At 32.5% G+C, this 20,410-nt stretch overlaps 1 protein-coding gene across 1 annotated transcript in view; it reads right to left on the reverse strand.

The window, feature by feature from the left end:
• Window positions 1-8,606: 8,606 nt before the first annotated feature.
• Window positions 8,607-20,410, reverse strand: part of LOC129221804 (UPF0047 protein YjbQ-like) — a 42,986-nt gene continuing 31,182 nt past the window's right edge. Inside the window, exons 6-7 of the mRNA XM_054856194.1 lie at window positions 15,218-15,335; window positions 8,607-8,736 (exon numbers count right to left, since the gene is read on the reverse strand). Of these exons, the coding sequence (XP_054712169.1) occupies window positions 8,690-8,736; window positions 15,218-15,335 (165 nt within the window). The 3' untranslated portion in view covers window positions 8,607-8,689. The remainder of the gene's footprint in view (window positions 8,737-15,217; window positions 15,336-20,410) is intronic.

The following is a 20,410-nucleotide window of genomic DNA, read 5'->3' on the forward strand; positions in this document are numbered from 1 at the left end:
GAATTTGGATTAGATACAAATGTTGCTGTCAGTGGATATATTAAAAGAGAGAGATAATGAAATAATTTATGATAGTAATGTATATTCAAAATATGCTCTCCCCCCACACATTTTAAGAATTTTGCAGGAATCTACATCATTTGAGTAATAACTATTGTTTTTAGAAGTATGCACTAAAAGAAGCAAAAACATACTACTTCAACACTGATTTAAAAGAATAAAACAACATTTTTTAGACATTTTTATTTGATATTTTCAATAAATAATGTTTTATATAAATGACATAAACAAACATAATTATCAACTGTTGTAGTTTAATTAGTCCATTACTTAAGATCATATTTTTAGGAATATACAGTATGTTTTTTTTTTAAATAAAGAAGTGTCAAATAATTCATGCAATATGCCTAAGTTGTAAAAAAGAAGATAGCTACATGTAGTTTTAATTTTTGCAGTACATTTGAGAGAGCTATATGATAATTGGTTTACCATGTGACAGATCTATGAAATACATCTATATAAATAAGCGGATTATCACAAATATTCTTCATAAAAACATTTACAAAAAAGTAAAATAGAACTTTTCTGTGCAAACAGCGACGTGTGTAGAAAAAATCTAACATTTATAGCAAACTGGGCCAAAAGTATTACAGCAAAATAAAATGCATGTGTAATGTTATGCATTCTGAAATTTGGTATGCACATCATATTAAAAGCAACCATTTGTTTAGAAAATATTTTACCACTTGTTTTGCAACTGCTAAAATCAGGGGCAGCATTTTAGCATTTCGTTTGGGGGGTCGAGTTTCTTGAACATGAATTTCCTCAGGTATGGTATAAAATACATAGTAGTTAACAGGAAGTGATAATAAAATGGTAATGTTAAGGATAACTAGGTTTGTTAAGAACTATTAAAATTTTTGCGACCGAAGCTTTAAATTTATTTTGTAATAAGTTATTTCACAAAATATCTCGGTACTAGTTTTAGTGCAGTTATTTTTAGTACAGTTTTGATCTGATATTTTTGGAGTCAGGAAGAAAAGAAAATTTTGTAACTATATACTTAATCAATATCCAGCGTTTTGCTTCATTGTCAGCATGCTAAAGATGGAGGTGTTGCTTGCCTCATTGCGCTTCAAAAGTAATTCTCTAACCTCCTGAGACACAAAAGTCATCTTTCTAATGACTGACCTGATTGAAATAGTCAAAAAACAATGGAAGCAAGAAAGTTATGTTAAAAAACACATTTCCTTTAGATTCCTCTCTTTAAAATAACCAAGAAAGCTTTTTTAAGTGGTATAGTTTTTTTTGCGTCGTTAAAAAGTATAGTCGCAATTCCCAAAACAATTTCTTTTCCCTCATGCTATAAATTTTACTTATAATTGCAATATTTTGTTTTTCGCTTTCCATAACTGACCTACATGATATTGAACTAAGATCAATGATAAATACATCTCATCAAATCCTGTCTTTATTTCTTGAGAAACTGAATTGATCATTTCATTCAAGATATTGATTTAATACTTTGACTACAACTTCATGTGGGTTTTTTCACCTTTTCTATAATGGCATATAGTAAAAACTCTAATGGAAAGTTGTGTCAAAGCACTTGGTTCAAGTATGCATTAGTGCGAAAACTACTAAGAATTTCAATTGTCAATCATTAAGATTATCGGATTGAAATTTTTATGATAGTAGAGTGTAGCAGTGTTCAAAAAGCGCTCCTTAGTATAAATAAAGTAAACAAAAATTCAAACAGAGTCATACTTATTGAAATGACACCAGATTCTCTATCATTGAAAAGGTCGCTATCCAGTAATTCTTCCAGGGGGTTTTTATAGATTAACGCTTGAATATCATCTTGTGTCACTCCGAGATTGTCAAGTAAAGAGCCTAAAGATATATTTGTTGATGTGAAAGTATTTTTGGTTGTGAGATGTTTTTCAAAAATATCATATCTTTACAAAAAGTTTCTATAAAAGCATATAATACACAGAGTTGCTAAAATGTGTTTCTAATACAAGGAATCAATGAACACTTAATAGCTAAAAATTATGCTATAATATGAGCATAAGAATTTATGTAAAACGACATGGAGTTTACGCATAAAAATTGCGTAGTCTCAACACTGTGTGGGCATCTCATACAAGATGCACCATCCAGTGGCGTACCAAGACAGATGGGGACCTGGGGCGCTACTCGAAATGGGGGCCTACCTGGTATTAAAACTGATGTTTCTCAAACTATGTGTACGTACCATATATTACAGTAATTATTTTAAGTGGTACATTTTTACATATTTCAGTAGTGTTGGTTTGATTTCGGACACTATTGTAAATACTACAGTAAAACATATGGTTTTAAGTAAAATTTAGTAAATACTATATTTTTAATAAAATTGTGCTTTGTAAGAAAATATCAAAAACGAAAAAGGTCCTAAAATTATATTGTATCTTAAAAGTTTATTGCATCTGAACATCCAAGTACAGTGAACAGAAACATTTAGGCATTCCAGATTTAATTAATTTTAGGATAAAAATTGGCTTTTACAGAAAAAAAACCTTTACTATTCCTTTGAGTGAGACACACCAGGGAACTATTTACCTGATAACATCACCTAATCTCAGAGAAAAATATTTTTAAAACATGCTTACCTAAATAAGGATGAAATATGTTCTTCAGACAAAAAAACTCTGGTGTGACCCTATACTTGCCTGGCGCGTGTGATTGAAGTGGAGAAAACGCTCCGCGCGGCTTCGCTGGTAGAATTAAAAATATTTAATGTTCGACAGAAATTAAGACAAAAAAATTTTGCGTATGCGTGGGTTTAACTAATCCGATTTCTAAAGCGAAGAGCGTAATTTCCCCCAATTATTGGACAAAGGGCTAGGAACTATTTCTTTTGCTTGGCCGCAGCTCATTTCTCCACAGTCAAGTAAGCTTACAATCGAGTATAGAATGGATGGGAGGAGGTATTACGCAGTCAAGGTCAAAAGTCCCGAAGGATTGACCAATTAAACAGTTTTACGCTGTCGAAAGGGGCATAGCAAAAAGGAAGTCCCCTTTGCTTGAGTCAGAAGGGGTCCGATTTGTTCTTAGAAGTTACAGTTTCGGGCAGGAGACGAAACTTAAAACCACAGAAGTGCAGCTGGTAAAAGAAAAATTTATCTGACTGATTTTTCCAACGCCACAAAGGATAGACAACTTCTCATTTAGGAATGAATTTTCTTGGTTGTATGTTTGAATTTGGTTTCAAAAATGAAACCAAATTCAAACATGTATGAATTAAGACTAGACCATCGTAGTCTTAATACACAAACCAAAACATAAAACAGATATTTTAGCTGTATACTGTAACGATCAAAAATTATAAACGTGCATCTGTTATGCATTAGTTTTTTTTATAAATTGTTTGAAAAAAAAATGCATAAAACTTTGCTGAAAGCACTTAACAAAATAAAAGCAAATGATTTTTATAGGTTTAATTAATTTAAAAATTTGGGGCCCCCATTAAATTCGTGGCCCAAGCGCTCATGTGCCTTTGTACACTAGGACGGGTCACTATGAAAAAAAAGCCATATTTAACAAAATTTATGATATATGCGCGCAACTCGCATAACTGATTAATATTTCTAATCATGATGTATATGACAGATCTACTGGAAAAATAAGATACAATTTCGGGGCTTATGTCAAAGCGGGGCCTGTGGGACATAATTTGCCCTCTCTTTGTTTAGGCAAGAGTCACTGAGAAAATATTCATTATACATAAAAAGTCAACTTTTTATTTATCTAAACCATGACATAAGGCACGTCTGGCGAAAAAGAAAACGAATTGAAATTTTGGGGCCTATGTCAAAGCGGGGCCTGGGTATCATAAACACTCCATTGATCCCGAAGAGGTATTGTTTGTATCCCTGAACAAATATTTGGTCTTTAAAAAAATTATGATTTATTAAGCCAACTTGTTTAAGCATTCAAACTAAGATATGCGACAATATTGGTGAAAACCAAAAATTGAAATTTGGGGGCCTGTGTCAAAGCGGGGCCTGGGGCGGACCGCCCCCCTCCGCCCCCCCTTCGGTACGCCACTGGCACCATCATAATATAGAGTACAGAATTTTGAAATATTTAACCTACATGAAGAGGTTACTTCTTTAGTTGAGGCAAACAATTATCCTCCATCAGTTTTTTCTGTTCTGAAAATGCAAGCAAATGATTTTCTAAGTTATCTAAATTGAATTTACTCATTTTTTTAAATTCTTTGTGAAAAATTTGAGACTGCAACCGCCCCCCCTTGCCCCCCCCCCCCCCCTATTTGCCACCCCTGGCTAAAATTGTAATGCTGTAAAGCACTTGACATAACAAAGAACAATCATAAAATGATATATATGAAATATTTACAATGCTATTTACAGATTTACATAAATATAATACATGAAATGCATACAAGAGAAATAAATATTAATTATAATTTACATAATCTTCTTCAGGGAAATGTCCCTACAATATGTTCCAACCTTATTAATCTTTGGCACAAAAACAGACTTAATTTGGTTAAATTACCAAAATTGATTTTGAGATATTTATTTATATATATATATATATATATATATATATATTTAATACTATACAGTTGATGAAATCTTCAATTATTTTAAAATTTTATGTCATTTAAAGTATTAAAAACTGCATTAGGATGTATAAAACTTGTATGAAGATTCTGTTTTAAAAATAGAACAGGAGTTATGATATTTAGTTTTTGTGTTAGGGAAGGCTAAAATAGGCAGTTCATTTTTATTTTATCATAATACTAAGAATTCAGTTGAACCTTGTAACATAATAAATTTTTTGGAAAAAAACTAACTCAAATGATTCTTTATTGTTATCATAATTTGGAATTCTGCATGTGTCTTATGCTAAACTTGAGTGGCCAATTTCTTTGACTAGGTTTGACACTATAAGAGCATTTTTTATACAATTTCACACAGGTCGTTAAAAAAAGGAATAATAAAAAAATAAAGAAAATATAATCACGCTAAATATGTCAAAACTCAGTTGATAAAAATAATAACACAATAGATCCTCACTAAGACTCAAAATTCTCAACTTGGCAAGCTCATTATAAAATATTTTGTTAGTCTGTCTCAGAATTGCCGGGTTTGGCTAATATTAACCAGTTCGACTATTTTTGATCACGCTTGGCTAGAAAAAGTCATAAGTATTTGCCAAACCTATCCACATTTCGCATAATATTTTTCCATGATTAACACTAAAAATCAAATAAAGATTTTTAAAAAGGAAGGTAAAATTTTTGATCAGAATATTTAATAATAGTATTAAAACAATTATTTGAACAATAGATTTTGCAAAATATTAAAGTGTTTAGGTATAGAATAAATAAACCTTGCACATATTTAAAATACAGAAGAACCTCAATTATATAAAGTAATTGGGACCGAACCTACTTCGGATAATCAAAATTTTTATAAAATTTTAAATTTTTGAAGTTTAATATGTAGTATCGTCTTTCAACTGTTATTATGACTATTTTATTTGTTAAATAGACTAAAATTGTAACTAAAAATAAATTTATCTCTGAAACAAAAACTTACAATGGTTTAAATGGAAGCTTCACCTGGTATAAATTGGCCGTCCTTTTGCCGTGCAGCTCTATCCTGAAGTTTTGTTAAAAGCATGAGTTCAGAGAAACCACTGTTCCTGTTGTTCCAACCAAACAAGGCATTTTAAGAAAAATTCAAAAGCATCATTGTTAATGATCTTATTTACATTGGAATCACTATCATCTTCATCCTCTTCTTCTTTTGGAAAATTTCAGACTGCTGCTAATAATTTCTCATCATTGAGCAACTGGAAGGAAGACAATTCAACCAATCTGTGATTTCTCTATCCTCACAATTTTCAAAACCTTCAATTGTGCTAAAAAGGCTTGAAAATTCAGCAACACTATCTTTCACAACGTCTGCAGCATTTTCATCTGCGCCAGTTGAAAAATTCGGCAAAAGTTTTTGCCAACTTCGTCTTAGTTTTATCTGCACTCTTAGTTTGGAAATAACGGCTTGCAAACAAAACGAATGTGAGATAAAGAAAAAAACTTTAAAAATGCGTGTTTGTTAAGAGAAAATTTTGGATAATAGTAGGAAGTGAAAAAAAAAAAAAAGAAGACGAAACCGACTTCGGTTAACGGAGAGTTTCGGTTGATTGAGGTTCGGATAATGTAGGTTCTACTGTACTTACAAAACATGAGAAATGTCTCACAAGTATTTTAATATGGTTGCAATTGAAGATTCCTAATAAATTTAGAAGGGTGAGCAGTTGAAATACAGGTTGGCTATTTTTGACTAATATCACAAAGCAGATTGGCTATTTTTCTAAACTTTCACTTGGCAACCCTGGTCTGTCTGTTTGTTATTCATTTCTCTATTATGTCTGGATCAATACCAGATTTGGTACTTTGATGATCAGAACCAAAGGAATCTTAGAGCCATCTACATTGATGACCACTTAGCTCTTACTTAATTCCTTTTTATTTTAAAATTTTGTGTTTTTTTACCCTTTTCCTTCCTCTATTTAATTATGTTCTCCATGAGATTTCCCCTACTTACATAAATAGTATACACATGCTTATATGTATATGGGCGCAGTTTAAATACTTAAATAAAATAATTACAGATTTAAAAATAAAAATTATGAACAAAGATCAAAAATTTAAAATTTTGAAAAAAATATTTGAGAAATATAAAACGAAAAGACCTTATTATATATTATTTGCATAGCTCTGAATTAATAATTTAAAAAGTAAAAATAACAATAACAAAATAATTAGGTACTTGATCTAAGTACATAGGTTAAGAGTTTTTAATTTCTGAAAAAAATAATTAGGTAATTGATATAATTTTGTAAGTTAATGATTATTATTTTTATTCCTGAAACTACTGAAGCAGGTATTTGGAATTGTAAAATGTTAATTTCATACCTTTCATTTGGGGAGGGGGGGGGGGGATGATTCAAAAGAAAGAAAATGTATAGTGCAAGAACTTAAGAGATGGTTCAACAAACTACAATTTATTTTAACTTTTTCAGTTTCACTTTCATGACTTAATCTGATTAATTACACTTTACTGATTAATTACACTAAAAGAAAATGTTAAAAAAAATCAGGGGTTCAATCAACTCTTCTCAAATGAAAAAAGTTTTCTATGAGTTTGCAGAAGTAATCATTAAATTAGGTTCAAAATTGTCCGTTACGATTTTAAAAGCATGTAATACCATTGAAAAAAAACTTTTTTTTTTGTTTCATTTAATAATCAATTTTGAATAGATGGTGTAGACCATACAAGTTTTATTTTGAATTAAATTTTAACTTCATGGAAAATGAAAAAAAAAGTTTGAATTCTCAAAATATTTTATTTGAATGTTTTGTTAGTTTTTAAATGCAACGTTCATCAATCTCAAACATTCTAAATTGTAAAAAAAAAAAAAAGTACACAATTTTTCTTTCCTTGTCATCTTCCATTTCATCTTTAGAAAGTTTACTTTTGAATAAAATTGATCACTATTACAGCCTTGACTATTTACCTATACTTCACGATTGCAATATGAATTTCACTCCCCTAAAAATGCCAAGGAGTATTTTTAGATAAATACATAATAAATTTTAGATAATAATCTGAGCAATATCTATGTTGTAGCTACTTATGTTGTACCTTCCTTCTTTATGACTAACAAAAATTCAAATGTAAAAATATTAAAGTAAACCTTTCAATTATAGCTTATTAATTTCTTCCCGAATACAAAAGTTTTTAGCCAAGGATTAAAAGGTTAAAACTTCAGAACTTCAATAAGAAGTACTTAAACATGTAGATTAGAGCAGTAAATTTTATGTGGAAGGATTTCATAACAATGTTTGCAAGAAAGTTGCAACGTGAATGCATGATAAAACTATCTATATTTTCATAAAGTTACACTAAGTGCTACTTAACTGCTAGTAAATGTACTTCATCATTGCTTTTGCTATGAATATATGCAATCACAAAAATTATTAGAATGCTTTCCATATCAAGCAACAACAAACCAGAAAAAAAGAAAAAAAAAAAAAAAAGAAAACAAAAACATGGTCATTTATTAGTAATCACATTACATCTATTTAATAGTATTTATTTCAATAAATAATTCCTCAACATATTAAAATATTAAAGTTATCAAGTTCAAAATAAAAATACAAATGAAAGATAGAATTGACTAAATGCATGCATTTAAACATGAAACATAGTTAAAAATGATAGAAGTGCAATTATAATGTCATCTAAAAATTGTTTTCTAATAGGATAAAATATAAACAGTACAAATTTTACACAGCCATTTTATAGTTGAAGTATAATACTAATCTATGTATGGTTGAGCAATTTGATGAATAATTACTGTATGTTTGCAAGCAAACTAGAAATAATAAGTCTATTTGGTCAGTAATCTGAAAAATCTCTAGAACATACTAATGACTAGTGTAAAATTGCAGAAAAGTTACTATAAAACCTCAGAGTAACTAAAAATGATGAAAATTCGTGTGATTAAGAGAAAATGCAGCAAGAGAAAGAAACACTGCAGAGTTTAATACTGTTAGCAATCACATGATATTTGATTGTGTAAGGTTTACAGAAATTTGCAGGCCTTAATCTCTTAAAGCACCATTGATTGTCACCATCATTTTACGAGAGCCTAAAGTAAAAACAAATCCAAGAAATTAAATCAAATAGACAATACTATTAACAAATACACAATAAAGTTCACCAGAAAATAAATTAAAAAATTTCAAGTTAATTTGAATATCGGAAGCTTATAATTAACACTAGAACCGCGGATGGGGTCATTTTGACCCAATAGCAATTTTGTTTCCGATTTCCTCAAAAAGTTACGAATGAAGTTGAAAAAAAATTCGTGACTTTTTCTATTTTTATACCAATAATAATCTGTGAAATTATGATAAGTTAAATACTTACCACTTTTTTGTTTTTAATATTTCTACCTAAAACTGCGGAATGGGTCATTTTGACCCCATTATAATCACAAGCACTTAAGTTGCAGTTCAACGTTTCCTAGAATAGGAAAAGCTTTTTCAGTCCTCTCTCCATTTCCCAGATGAAGGCAAAACAATACTTCAAGGTCAGTAAATTGTTACGGATAACAGAAGTGCAGGTGGGGGAGGGGGGGACGTCTGCAGTAGTAGTAACAATCGTTGCAGACGCTCCCCCCCCCCTAACGTTATCGTTCCTTGTGGGAAAAATGCGTCTGGTTAGTGTATTCAAGGAATGTTTTCTTTCTGATGTTTTTTGTTTTGACCTAGAAGGGAAAGTGGTGAACTGGCGCACATCCAGTTCTTTATGATTTCACAACTGGTTGTTCGCATTGCCTGGGATAGTTTGATTGTACCAGTCTGTTCGATTTTTTGGCGCCTTGTTTGCACGGAGATAAAATTGATCTGATGTGAAAATGGCTGGAAGAAATAGGCGTGAATAGAGAGGCCCTCGAATATATGCGACAATTATCGGAAAATGAATCCGAAAACGATAATGATGAAGAAATTGTTTTCAGCGATGATGAATATGTGCCCCCAGATGAGGAAAATATTTCCTCGGATGAAGATACCGTATCTAATTTTTCTGGACAATGTAATAGCAGAAAAACTACTTCTGGGAGGAAAAGACAATATGTACATAAACGAAAAAAGTTGTCAAATTCAAATCCAGATGAAATAAAATCTGGAACTTTTGTTACAAATGGCGAGACCCTCGAATAAATGCAACAATTATCGGAAAATGAATCCGAAAACGATAATGATGAAGAAGTTGTTTTCAGCGATGATGAACATGTGTCCCCAGATGAAGAAAATATTTCCTCGAATGAAGATACCGTATCTAATTTTTCTGGACAATGGAATAGCTGAAAAACTATATCTGGGAGGAAATTTACACTACAAAGTGAAATGAATAAATGATTAAAGTTAATGGGAGAAAATTTTATATCTTACTATTATATTGTATAATCTTAGTATTACTCTTGTTCATCAAAAACATTTTTGATGAATTGTTTTGAGAAAAAGTTCTAACCACAGCTAGATTTACATTGGAAAGTTTTTCAAGATTATGGTATTTAGCAGCAATTGCCAGGGCTACTTGTCCCATCTCTTGCAACAAAACAGATGAGGGTTCCTCCTGTCATTTGTACTAGTTAACTAGGCATTTTTAATTTTGGCATTTACACATTTTTCTTAACACATTTTGCATTAAATTTTCTTTAATGGATCTTAACTTTTTAATTGTTTGTTTGGAGAGTTTTTTTTTTTATTTTTTAAACTTTATAATTCTCCCTAGTCTCTTTTGTCGGAACTCTTTAACCCTGTAAGCTTATATCTTTTTTTCAGTGAAAAATCCTTATAATTTGGAAGCATGTTTGCAATTTTCTGCTATTTCGGCATTTTTCATAATTGTTGTTTGTAGTTTTAGCAGTTAGAAGCTTTCTTGACTGTTCCTTTTCATAAATATTTTACTTGCAATACTTTGTACGAAAACAGAACTTAGAAAATATCTCACCTATGTGCATTTCAAGTTGAAACTAACTTAAATAGCATTAAATAAGCTTTGCTAACAGCTACTCACTTATCTTTAACCTCATGTTGCTTCATGCTATAATTCAGTCACTGCTGTTTGTTTATACAGTCAAACCCCCCTATAACGAACCCTCAACGGACTGACTTGAGAGATCGCTATAACCGGGGGTTCGCTACATCCGATTTTCAAAAAAAAAAAAAAGTCAAAATTCGGTAACATTTTACAATAATAAATATCATATTTGCACAACGACTTCATTAGTAGTTAGGGTAATAAAATGAAGTTTTAGAAATAACTAGTAACTATGTATATTTTACTCAATAATAAGCAAATTAAAATTTTACCTTTTTTTTATTTATCAGTAGCATGGAAGAAAGACGTTATTTTCGGTTGAAAACTTTTAGATTTTATATACATATCATTAATTTTTTTCTCAACTACTGCAAAAGAATCCACAATATGTTTGTCAATGTTTTCAGTCGCAAAAAAAATTGTTCAAAATATTTACAGCTGCTTTTGCAGCGGGAATGGACGGTCCTGGATTTGCATCTTCCGTTCCTTCATCATTGTCCGAAGAATCGTCATCCATATCTAAAGCCAAGTTCATCTTTTCGCTTACTTCTGATACGATATCACTGTCACTAACTTTGCCAGATGTAGCAACATCGTGATCACAAGATTCGAAATGTTCAATTTCACTTTGAGGAAATACATGCACTCCGTGTTTTTCCAGCCACTTGGAAATGGGAAGGTTGTCATCATCATCGTCCGCATCATTGCCTTTATCTTCATCCTGTTGCGTTTTTCTAAGTCCAGCATGACGAAAACAGTTTCTGATAGTTGAGTCAGATACCATCCTCCAAGATTTTTCAACCAAAACAATGGCATCAAGGAGGGAAATGTCAGTCCTTGTTGTTATCGTAACATTCTAAAATGCGCAAGATTAGCTGTTTTCTGTAATGACATTTAAGGCTACGAATTACTCCCTGTTCCATGGGTTGCATTACTGAAGTAGTGTTGGGAGGGAGAAAAACGACTTTAATCCATTGTAAGTTCCTTGGTTCAACGTGTGCTGAACAATTGTCTATCAGCACAAAAAATTTTCTTTTCCCTTGGGACAGCTCCTTATCCCATTGTTGGAGATACTCTTGGAACAAGTCAGCAGTCATCCAAGATTTTTTTGTTTGATTTATAAACTACAGGGAGTTTCTTCACGTTCTTAAAGCACCTGGGCTTATTCGATTTTCCAATAACCATCAACTTTCGTTTTTCAGAGCCAGTCATGTTAGCACAAACAAGAATGGTTATTCTTATGTTGGAGTGTTTTTCGCCGACACATTTTTCACCTTTTAACTTCAATGTTTGATTTGGAGTCAACTTATAAAATAAGCCCGCTTCGTCAGCGTTAAAAATATCCTTTTCGTCGTAATCTCGAATGATGTCTGGCCACACATTTTGCATCCAATCCTTCACATCAGAAGAGCACACACTTGCAGCTTCACCCACAACTTTTCCACTCGTTATGTTGTGCCGTTTCTTGAATCTATCCAATCACCCGTTAGAACAGACAAAACCTTTTTCATTAAAATGTTCGGCAAATTCATTTGCCTTTGCCTGCAGAATTTCTCCCGTTATCGGTACATTTCTGTTCCTCTGCAGAGTGAACCACTTAAATAATGCTTCATCTACATTTTGTCTTTCTGCTTTTCGCATTTTTTTACAGCCGTTTATGTTTCTTTCATAGGCAAAAACAATTGCATCACGGTTCTTCCAAATAGTGGCTACAGTAGATTTTGAGAGCGAAAATGTTTTGCAAAGTGAGGATTGGATTTCGCCACTTTCTAATTTGCGAATTAATTGCACTTTTTCTTCAACAGAAAATGCTTTGCCTTTATTTCCACTGGCCATGATGATTTCACTTAGTTCACACGATTATCCGCAGTGGAAAGGAAACTAAAAATCAGAGCAAACGCACAGAGTGACCAATAAGCTCGTTCTCTGACTAAAACCAGTTGAGAAAATTGAGGGAGCTTGAAAACCAGCTCGCCCCCCACCCCCACCCCTGAAGAAGCAGCTGCTCTTGCAAGGAACAATAAAGGAGGAATGTGGTTTGGACTGGGGATTTCCTAGAAAAAGGGGTGAGCATTGTAGAAGATGGAGTTTGCTGAAAGAACAAATGCTAAAGAATTTCATTGGGGCATGTGCAAAGAAGAATTTAAAAATTCAGACCTTTTAGGATCGTTATAGCCGATTTTTTCGTGTTTCTGGATCGTTATAAGCATATGGAATTGTATTAATGACATAAGGCTTCAGTTCGGACCAATTAAAAGGTTCGCTACAACCGAGGGATCGCTATATCCCGGATTCGCTATAGAGGGGTTCGACTGTATTCATATGGTGTTTAGTAAAGAGTTTTGTTCTGTGCATGGTAGAGTGGAGGAGTGGTTACAGTAAGGCCGAAATAGTGAGGTAGTAGCAATTAACTTTCTTTTTAGGTATTTCCAGCCTGGAAAATCTTTTTGAAAAGTGTAGTCAACATGCTGGGAACAATATTGTAGAAAAAAAGTTGCTTTCAAATTTAATGTAAGAAAAATAATAATGTCATCATAATTTGACCCCATTGAAGAAAAATATTTCTGCATAGCTTGTTGCATAATTTTTAAACTGTTGATGAACTTAACAGACTGGTGTTATTTATCTTGCACTGGCCAATTATTTAACGTTCATTTCAGTAGCAGCCTGATGTTTATGATAAAATGACTTGCTTGATGCGCTTGGATGAATATTAGAGAAGGGATAAAAGGTAGAGGAAGTAGAAAGCTATATTTTTGAAGCCACAATCCCAAGTATAGTAGCATTTAAAGTGCATTATTGGAAGAAAACTGTTCTCTTTCACAAGTTTCTCACAAAAACTGTTAACCATATGCCATAGTAGAAACACAGAGCTTGGGATTTTAGTATTTTCTAACCAGAGTTTGATGTGGTTTTCTATTAGAGGGATGATGTTTTCCTCTTTAAAATAAAATTCACCATTTGTAAAAATGTGTTACCTTTTTTTTCTACAGCCGTTTGAAAGCAAAATTTTGAAAGCACTTCTAAATTTTTTTTACAAAATGGCCAGTTAAAATTTTTTTGGATGATTTACTGCAGATCGAGCACCTTTGAGTACAACATTCTCTGAAAAGGAGAGCTTCCACTTTTGGTTTAACAGGTTCAAGAGGCATTTAAAAAAACATAAAATAGGTTTTCATAAGTAAAGACTTGAAAATTCAATTTTTTATTTAACAGTAAGTGGCCAGAAGACACTTTTAATTTAGTTATAGAGCTACATTATTATTTTAAGTATCTACTTTATCCAGGATTAATATTTCTGTGAAAAATTGAAAGCAATCTTTTGACCCTAAGTTTAAAAGTTGCATGCTGAGAAAAGTATCAGCATTAAGATTTTTGCCAGCAAATCATCTAAAGATTACTTCCTGTTTAGCAGATAATTGAATTCTGTAACATACAACTGCAAATCTTATTTAACCAGAATTTTGAGACCTAAACATTAAGTGAACAAGACTTAATAGAAAAATCTGTGTGGAACTTTCTCTTTCCGAAAAAAGACAGTGCAAAATAATAAAATTTTAGGATATTCAGGACAAAGATTGAAACATTAAGCATTTTAGTAGTCTTAAACAAAATAGTAATTTTAGGAAAATCATTATAACATGTATCCTTCATCGTGTGAATCACAAAAACCAGTTTTGGAAGTGGTGACCGTTAAACTTGCATTGGGTACTGAGGTTGCAAAAGGTAACTTTCTTTTTTAGGCACAGACATTGTAAAATGACGGATATTCGAAAAGACATATTAAAGTCTCAGTTTGTCCCTAAAATAGTGAAAATGTTTGTGCAGTCACTAGGTAAATCAAATCTATTCCTGCAAAAGTACAAGTTCATAAGAACAAATGTAGAAAAATAATTCAACTCCTGACGTTATTTTGAATTTTGCTGTCTTGAATTCACATGTTTTTTGCAATCACAAATTACGATAGAAACCAACTCATTGCATGTTTTGTTTCAACAAATGGTTCTTATTGCAATCATGATTGCGAAAAACATAATTTGAATTCAAGACCTTGAATTAAAATGAATGCCAGGGGCTGGATGCTTGATGTTGTGTGCTGAACGCTGTTTTTCGTCTAAAGAGAATTGTGTAAAGTCGAGAGGCTCGGGTATAAATAAAGTCGATTTCGGGAGCAATAGAAGGCACTGCCCAGGAGGAGCAACCATGAGCGGAGGTCGGTGAACCGAAAGAATGCCAATTTCAATCAAGTGAGGTCAATTAGCAATTTGATTGCTCAAAAAAATAAATAAATAAATAAATAAATAAACAGATAAATAAAAAATAATAAAATAAAAAATAAAATAAATAAATATAATATTTCAAAAAAGAGGTAAAATTCACTTTGAAAATTGTCAACAAAAGAATTTTTAGTTTCTCAATTCATAAAAAATTAGCTTAATAAACAATACTTCTATGGTATGGTACACATTTAAGAAAAAATGTTAAATTAAAATTCATGAAATGATCTGTATTATACTTACCAGCTCTATTTCTATGCTCGCAAAGCCAAACACCTTGCCAACTACCTAAATTAAGCTGCCCCTCTGTAATAGGAATTGTAAGATTAGAGCCAAGGAAGCAGGACTTTATGTGTGCGGGCTATAAAAAAAAAGTAAATCAAAATTATAAATTTTCAGCAACCAAATAGCTTGATGAAAATGAAAAATAATGCAAAAAAAGCAATTTAAATATTTAAAATTTAAAATTGAGTACAGTTGCACTGATGAAGAAGCTCCATTGTAGCCTTGAAATAGCTATCGAAAATATTTCCAGACAATTTGTGCTTTCTTCAAGTTGCTTTCAATTATAATCATAGTATTATTTTAGCAGCACAAAATATTTTTGATAATTTGATCATTTTCTCCCCAAAATAAGTTGTATGTTATTCTCCCAATAAAAGTTGAAAAACAATTACAGAATTATAATCCAGGTTAAAAGGTCCAGATCTGTACAGTGTATTAAGGTATCAGTCTTTCAAGTATATTTTGGGATAATGTTTTGTTTGACATTTCTCTATTTTCTTCAGAGAACAAATGAGTTCAACGTGCATTGTGGATCTTAATAAGCATTCAACCAAGGATTAATATCAGGTTTAGCATTGCAGTTTCTGATAGGTTATCCTCTTTAGTCTTGAGAGAACATCTAATCACTGAATTCTGAAACATTACAACTAATTTTTTTTTTTTTTTGTTAAATTACTTTTATATTCATGAATTTCAATAGCTTCTCTGTAGTGAGTCAACGAAATGCAGAGTTATAAGAAATACTTAAATTTGTTTGAAGAAGGAATATTATCCTACCTCAACAGAAGTTCTAGTACTCAATGGCCAACTTCTGGTAATTTACTCACTTGTTCATTCATTTTTCACTTCCTCATTTCTACTCACTTACTTGCTTACTCTCTCATTTATTTGATCATTTACTTATTCATTTCTTCATTCTCTCCATTGTGGTAAGACACAATTTATAAAAGCTTCTATTAGGATTATAATACAACCCTTAAAATTCTCAATTAGGCTTTTGGACATAATAACTAGAATATATTGTGCCACTCACATGGCAACATATAAGTGTAACAGGACAAACTTATCATGCAACCTTTTCGGCGGCATAGGGGTAGAGGTAGCCTGATCAGTAAGGCATGGGACTACTGGATGCATGGGTAAAGGGTAGGGTGGGTCGAAAAACACTTTTTTTTTCTAATCAATTTCTAATAGAGCGGTAAACTTGCGCATTGGCATTCTAATAACAGGAAAAATAATTAAAAAATTTAAATAATTTTTGAAATTGCGCAAGAGCCCTCAAGTTAAGAAAAGATAGAAAAAATCTGCAATTTTTAAAGACGTGTATTTTTTTCAAAACATAATATACTTCATTTCTAATACTATAAAAAATTCACCTTGTAGTTACCGAAATGTATAGAGAAAATTTGTGGGCACATTGTCAATCATTTGATTTCGCTCAGAAAGCCTTAAAATACCATTTTTAAAGTAAAAGTCATATTTTTTTTTAAATTATTAAACTGACATAAAGCAATAAAAATACATTATTAAACATCCGTTTTAATGTTTTACATACATTTCTCTTATGATGAAATGACTTAGGCCCATCATTTCAAATTTTCCAGAGGGGTCAAGGGGGGGGGGCAAAGGACGCAATTTCAATGGAAGTTTCAAAGGAAAACAGCAAAAATCATGCCCACCCAAATTTAAATACATTTATTTCTCAAAGCCGTGGTAGAAGGCAATAAATCACCCTCGACCCTCTAAATGAATCCCCGCCTAATCATGTGGCGTTGGCAGCAGGCCGAGTCTAACTTGCCAACCTGCCCAATCAACTTACCAATCTGTGTGTAAATCATTTGGCTGAAATTCTTTAAATTCTGACTTCGTATCAGATGTTCTAGATCTGATTGTTATTTACTATTAAAACCTACTCTGTTTTCACAATTTGCGGCATTTTCCTTCAGCCTCTGTCACAAGTTTTGCTCATCTCTCTACCGATTGAGTGTGTTATCAAACATTCAAGTTATGGCATTGCTGGCTTTCAATGAATATTAAAAATCCATTTTAATGCTTTACTTATTTTTCCATTATGTTAAAATGTCTCAGGACTCACCACGTGCAGGTAGCAGAGAGTCGAGTCCCCTTCCCCCCCACCTACACACAAACACACTATTCAACCTATCAATCAATTTGTGTGTGATTTTTCTGTTTAAGTTCTTTAAATTCTGACAGTATGAATTTTTTCATCAAAGATCTTGACCTGAATGTTGTCTACTTAATAAAACCATCTGGGTTTTCATGCCTTGTCAAATATGGCAACAGAAGGTTTTGAATTTCATTGAAAGTCAAAGCCTTGCCATAGCTTGAATATTTGATACCACACTAAATCGGTAGAGAAATGGGCAAAACTTGTGACAGAGGCTGCAAGAAACTGTTGCAAGCATTAAAACCCAGAAGGTTTTCATAGTAAATAACTATTAGATCAAGAACATTTGAATCAAAATCAGAATTTAAAGAACTTCAGCAAAATAAATCACACCTAAATTGGTAGGTTGATTGATTGGGTAGGGTGGTGAGCTGGACTCGACTTGCTGCCATCGCTACCTGATTAGGTCCGTCATTTAGGGGATCAGAGGGTGGTTTATTGCCCCCCCCCACTACAGCTTTGAGAAAAAAATGCATTTACATTTGGTTGGGCATGATTTTTGATGTTTTCTGTTGAAACTTCCATTGAAATTGCGTCCTTTAAACCCCCCACCTCCCCTCTAGAAAATTTGAAATGACAGGCCTGTACCGTTGTGAGTCTTGAGTCATTTCAGAATAATAGAAATGTATGTAAAACATGAAAATGGATGTTCTATAGTCTTATGTAAGCTTAAGAATTTTTATTACTTTAAAGATGGTATTTTAAGGCTTTCTGCGCAAATTCAAATGATCGACAATCTACCTCCAAGTTTTTCTATACATTTCAGTAACTACAAAATGTATTTTTATACTATTAGAAATGAAGTAAATTATTTTTTGAAAACAATTTACATCTTTAAAAATTGCGATTTTATTCTCAACTTGAGAGCTTTTTGTTATGTATTTATGTTTGTAATCGTAATTGTATTTGTATGAGTAACTGTAACCGTAACTTGTTCACTGTAGTTAGTCAGTCCTTAAGAAAGTGCGAACGGCTTCGGCCGCGTGTGTGTGTATGTGTTAATAAATGTATCGTAATATACTTGCAAGCCTTGATCATTCGTCCGCTGCTAATGGATAATGCTAAGCGCAACACACCCCGTACACAAAAATTTTGGCGACGAGGACCGGATGATGAATCATCGCGGAATCAGCAGAACGAACTTTTGTGTTCTTTGTGAACAAAATCGAAACTGACGCCGATGCAATTCTGCATGTTCTGTAAGTTGTTTTCGCCTATATCAAGACCAATTGCGAGTATTAAAAGCATTTACGAGTGTTAATTTTTGAAATTGTGTGCAAAATTTTCGCCATCATGTCTACTATCGGAACTCTGGAACATTTTGACGTATCGAAACCTTTGTCATGGGACTCTTACTACGAAAGATTGGAATGTTTCTTTGAAGCAAATTCTATTGAAAAAGATGAACAAAAACGTGCTGTATTTTTAAGCGTATGTGGTCCTGACACATACTCTGTAATACGTTCCTTGGTATCACCGAGCGTCCCAACGAGTATCAAGTTCGCAGATTTGATTAAAACTGTTAAAGCTCATTTTTCGCCCAAACCATCCGAAATATTTCAGCGATATTTATTTTATCGTAGAAAACAACAAAACGAAGAAACAATTTCTTCATTTGTTTCTGAATTAAGAAGATTGGCAGAACATTGCAATTTCGGAGCATCGCTAGAAGTAATGTTAAGAGATAGATTGGTTTGTGGAATTAAAGATGAAAATCTACAACGAAGATTACTCTCTGAAACTTCTCTAACGTTTTCGGATGTCCTGGATAAAGCAATTGCAGCGGAAACTGCTAGTAGAAACGTAAAAGAAATACGAAATTCTGATTCACTTTCCGTGAAACCGATTCAAGTCAGGAATAACAACTCAACTCACAAGTGGAATCAGAAACAGAATGTAAACAAAGATCGTTCAAAATCGAAGAACTGTTCTGGCTGTGGGGGTAATCACCCTAGAATACAGAGTAAATTTAAAGATGCTGAATGCCATGTTTGTAAGAGGAAAGGACATATTGCAAGGGTATGTAGAAGTAAATTTAATAATTTTCCAAATAATAAGCAAGTGTTTAAGAAAAATTTTAACACTAATTCTGCAAATTTAATCGACACTGTTCCTGATGTTGAGTCTCTGCAGTTAAAATACTTATGTGTAAACAATGTTAACTGTTCAAAATTGAAAGCTACTGTTCATACAAATGAATCGCCAGTTATTATGGAAGTAGACTCTGGTGCTAAAGTTACAATTATTGATAATTTTACATTTAAAGAACTGTTCCCTACTAATCCTCCGAGATTAGAAAATTGTCCTTACATAATTAGAGATTACAACAAGAATGCTGTCAAAATTTTAGGACAATGTGACGTTGACGTGCATTATTCATCTTTCAAAGGAAAACTTCCAATTTTAATTGCTAAGGAGCCTAGAGAAAGCTTGCTAGGCACAAATTGGTTTGAGCCATTGGGAATATGTTTAACTGGAGTTCATAGGATCAGTAACTTAACTCTGGACAGTGTGGTGGAGGAATTTTCAGACGTTTTCAAAGATGAGTTAGGGACTTACAAAGGTGCACCTATAACACTCAAATTAGATCCAACCTTTCGTCCAATCCAATTAAAAGCTAGAACGGTACCATATGCACTAAAACAAAAAATCGAGAAGGAATTGCAACGGTTGCAAGAACAAGGGGCAATTGAGCCGGTGGATTATGCAGAATGGACAACTCCTGTGGTCCCGATTCTGAAATCCAATGGAGAAATTCGACTTTGCGGTGATTATAAATGCACATTAAACAGAGCTTTGGGTCAATACCCATATCCAGTTCCTGCTGTGAGTCAAGTGTTAGCTGAACTTGCAGGTAGTCGTTATTTCATCAAACTAGATCTTTCGCAAGCTTACCTACAACTCACCGTTGATGAAGACAGTGCTATGGCCCAAACAATCGTAACTCACAAGGGTGCATTTAA

This window comes from Uloborus diversus, chromosome 1, assembly GCF_026930045.1.
Source record: "Uloborus diversus isolate 005 chromosome 1, Udiv.v.3.1, whole genome shotgun sequence".
NCBI lineage: Eukaryota > Metazoa > Arthropoda > Arachnida > Araneae > Uloboridae > Uloborus > Uloborus diversus.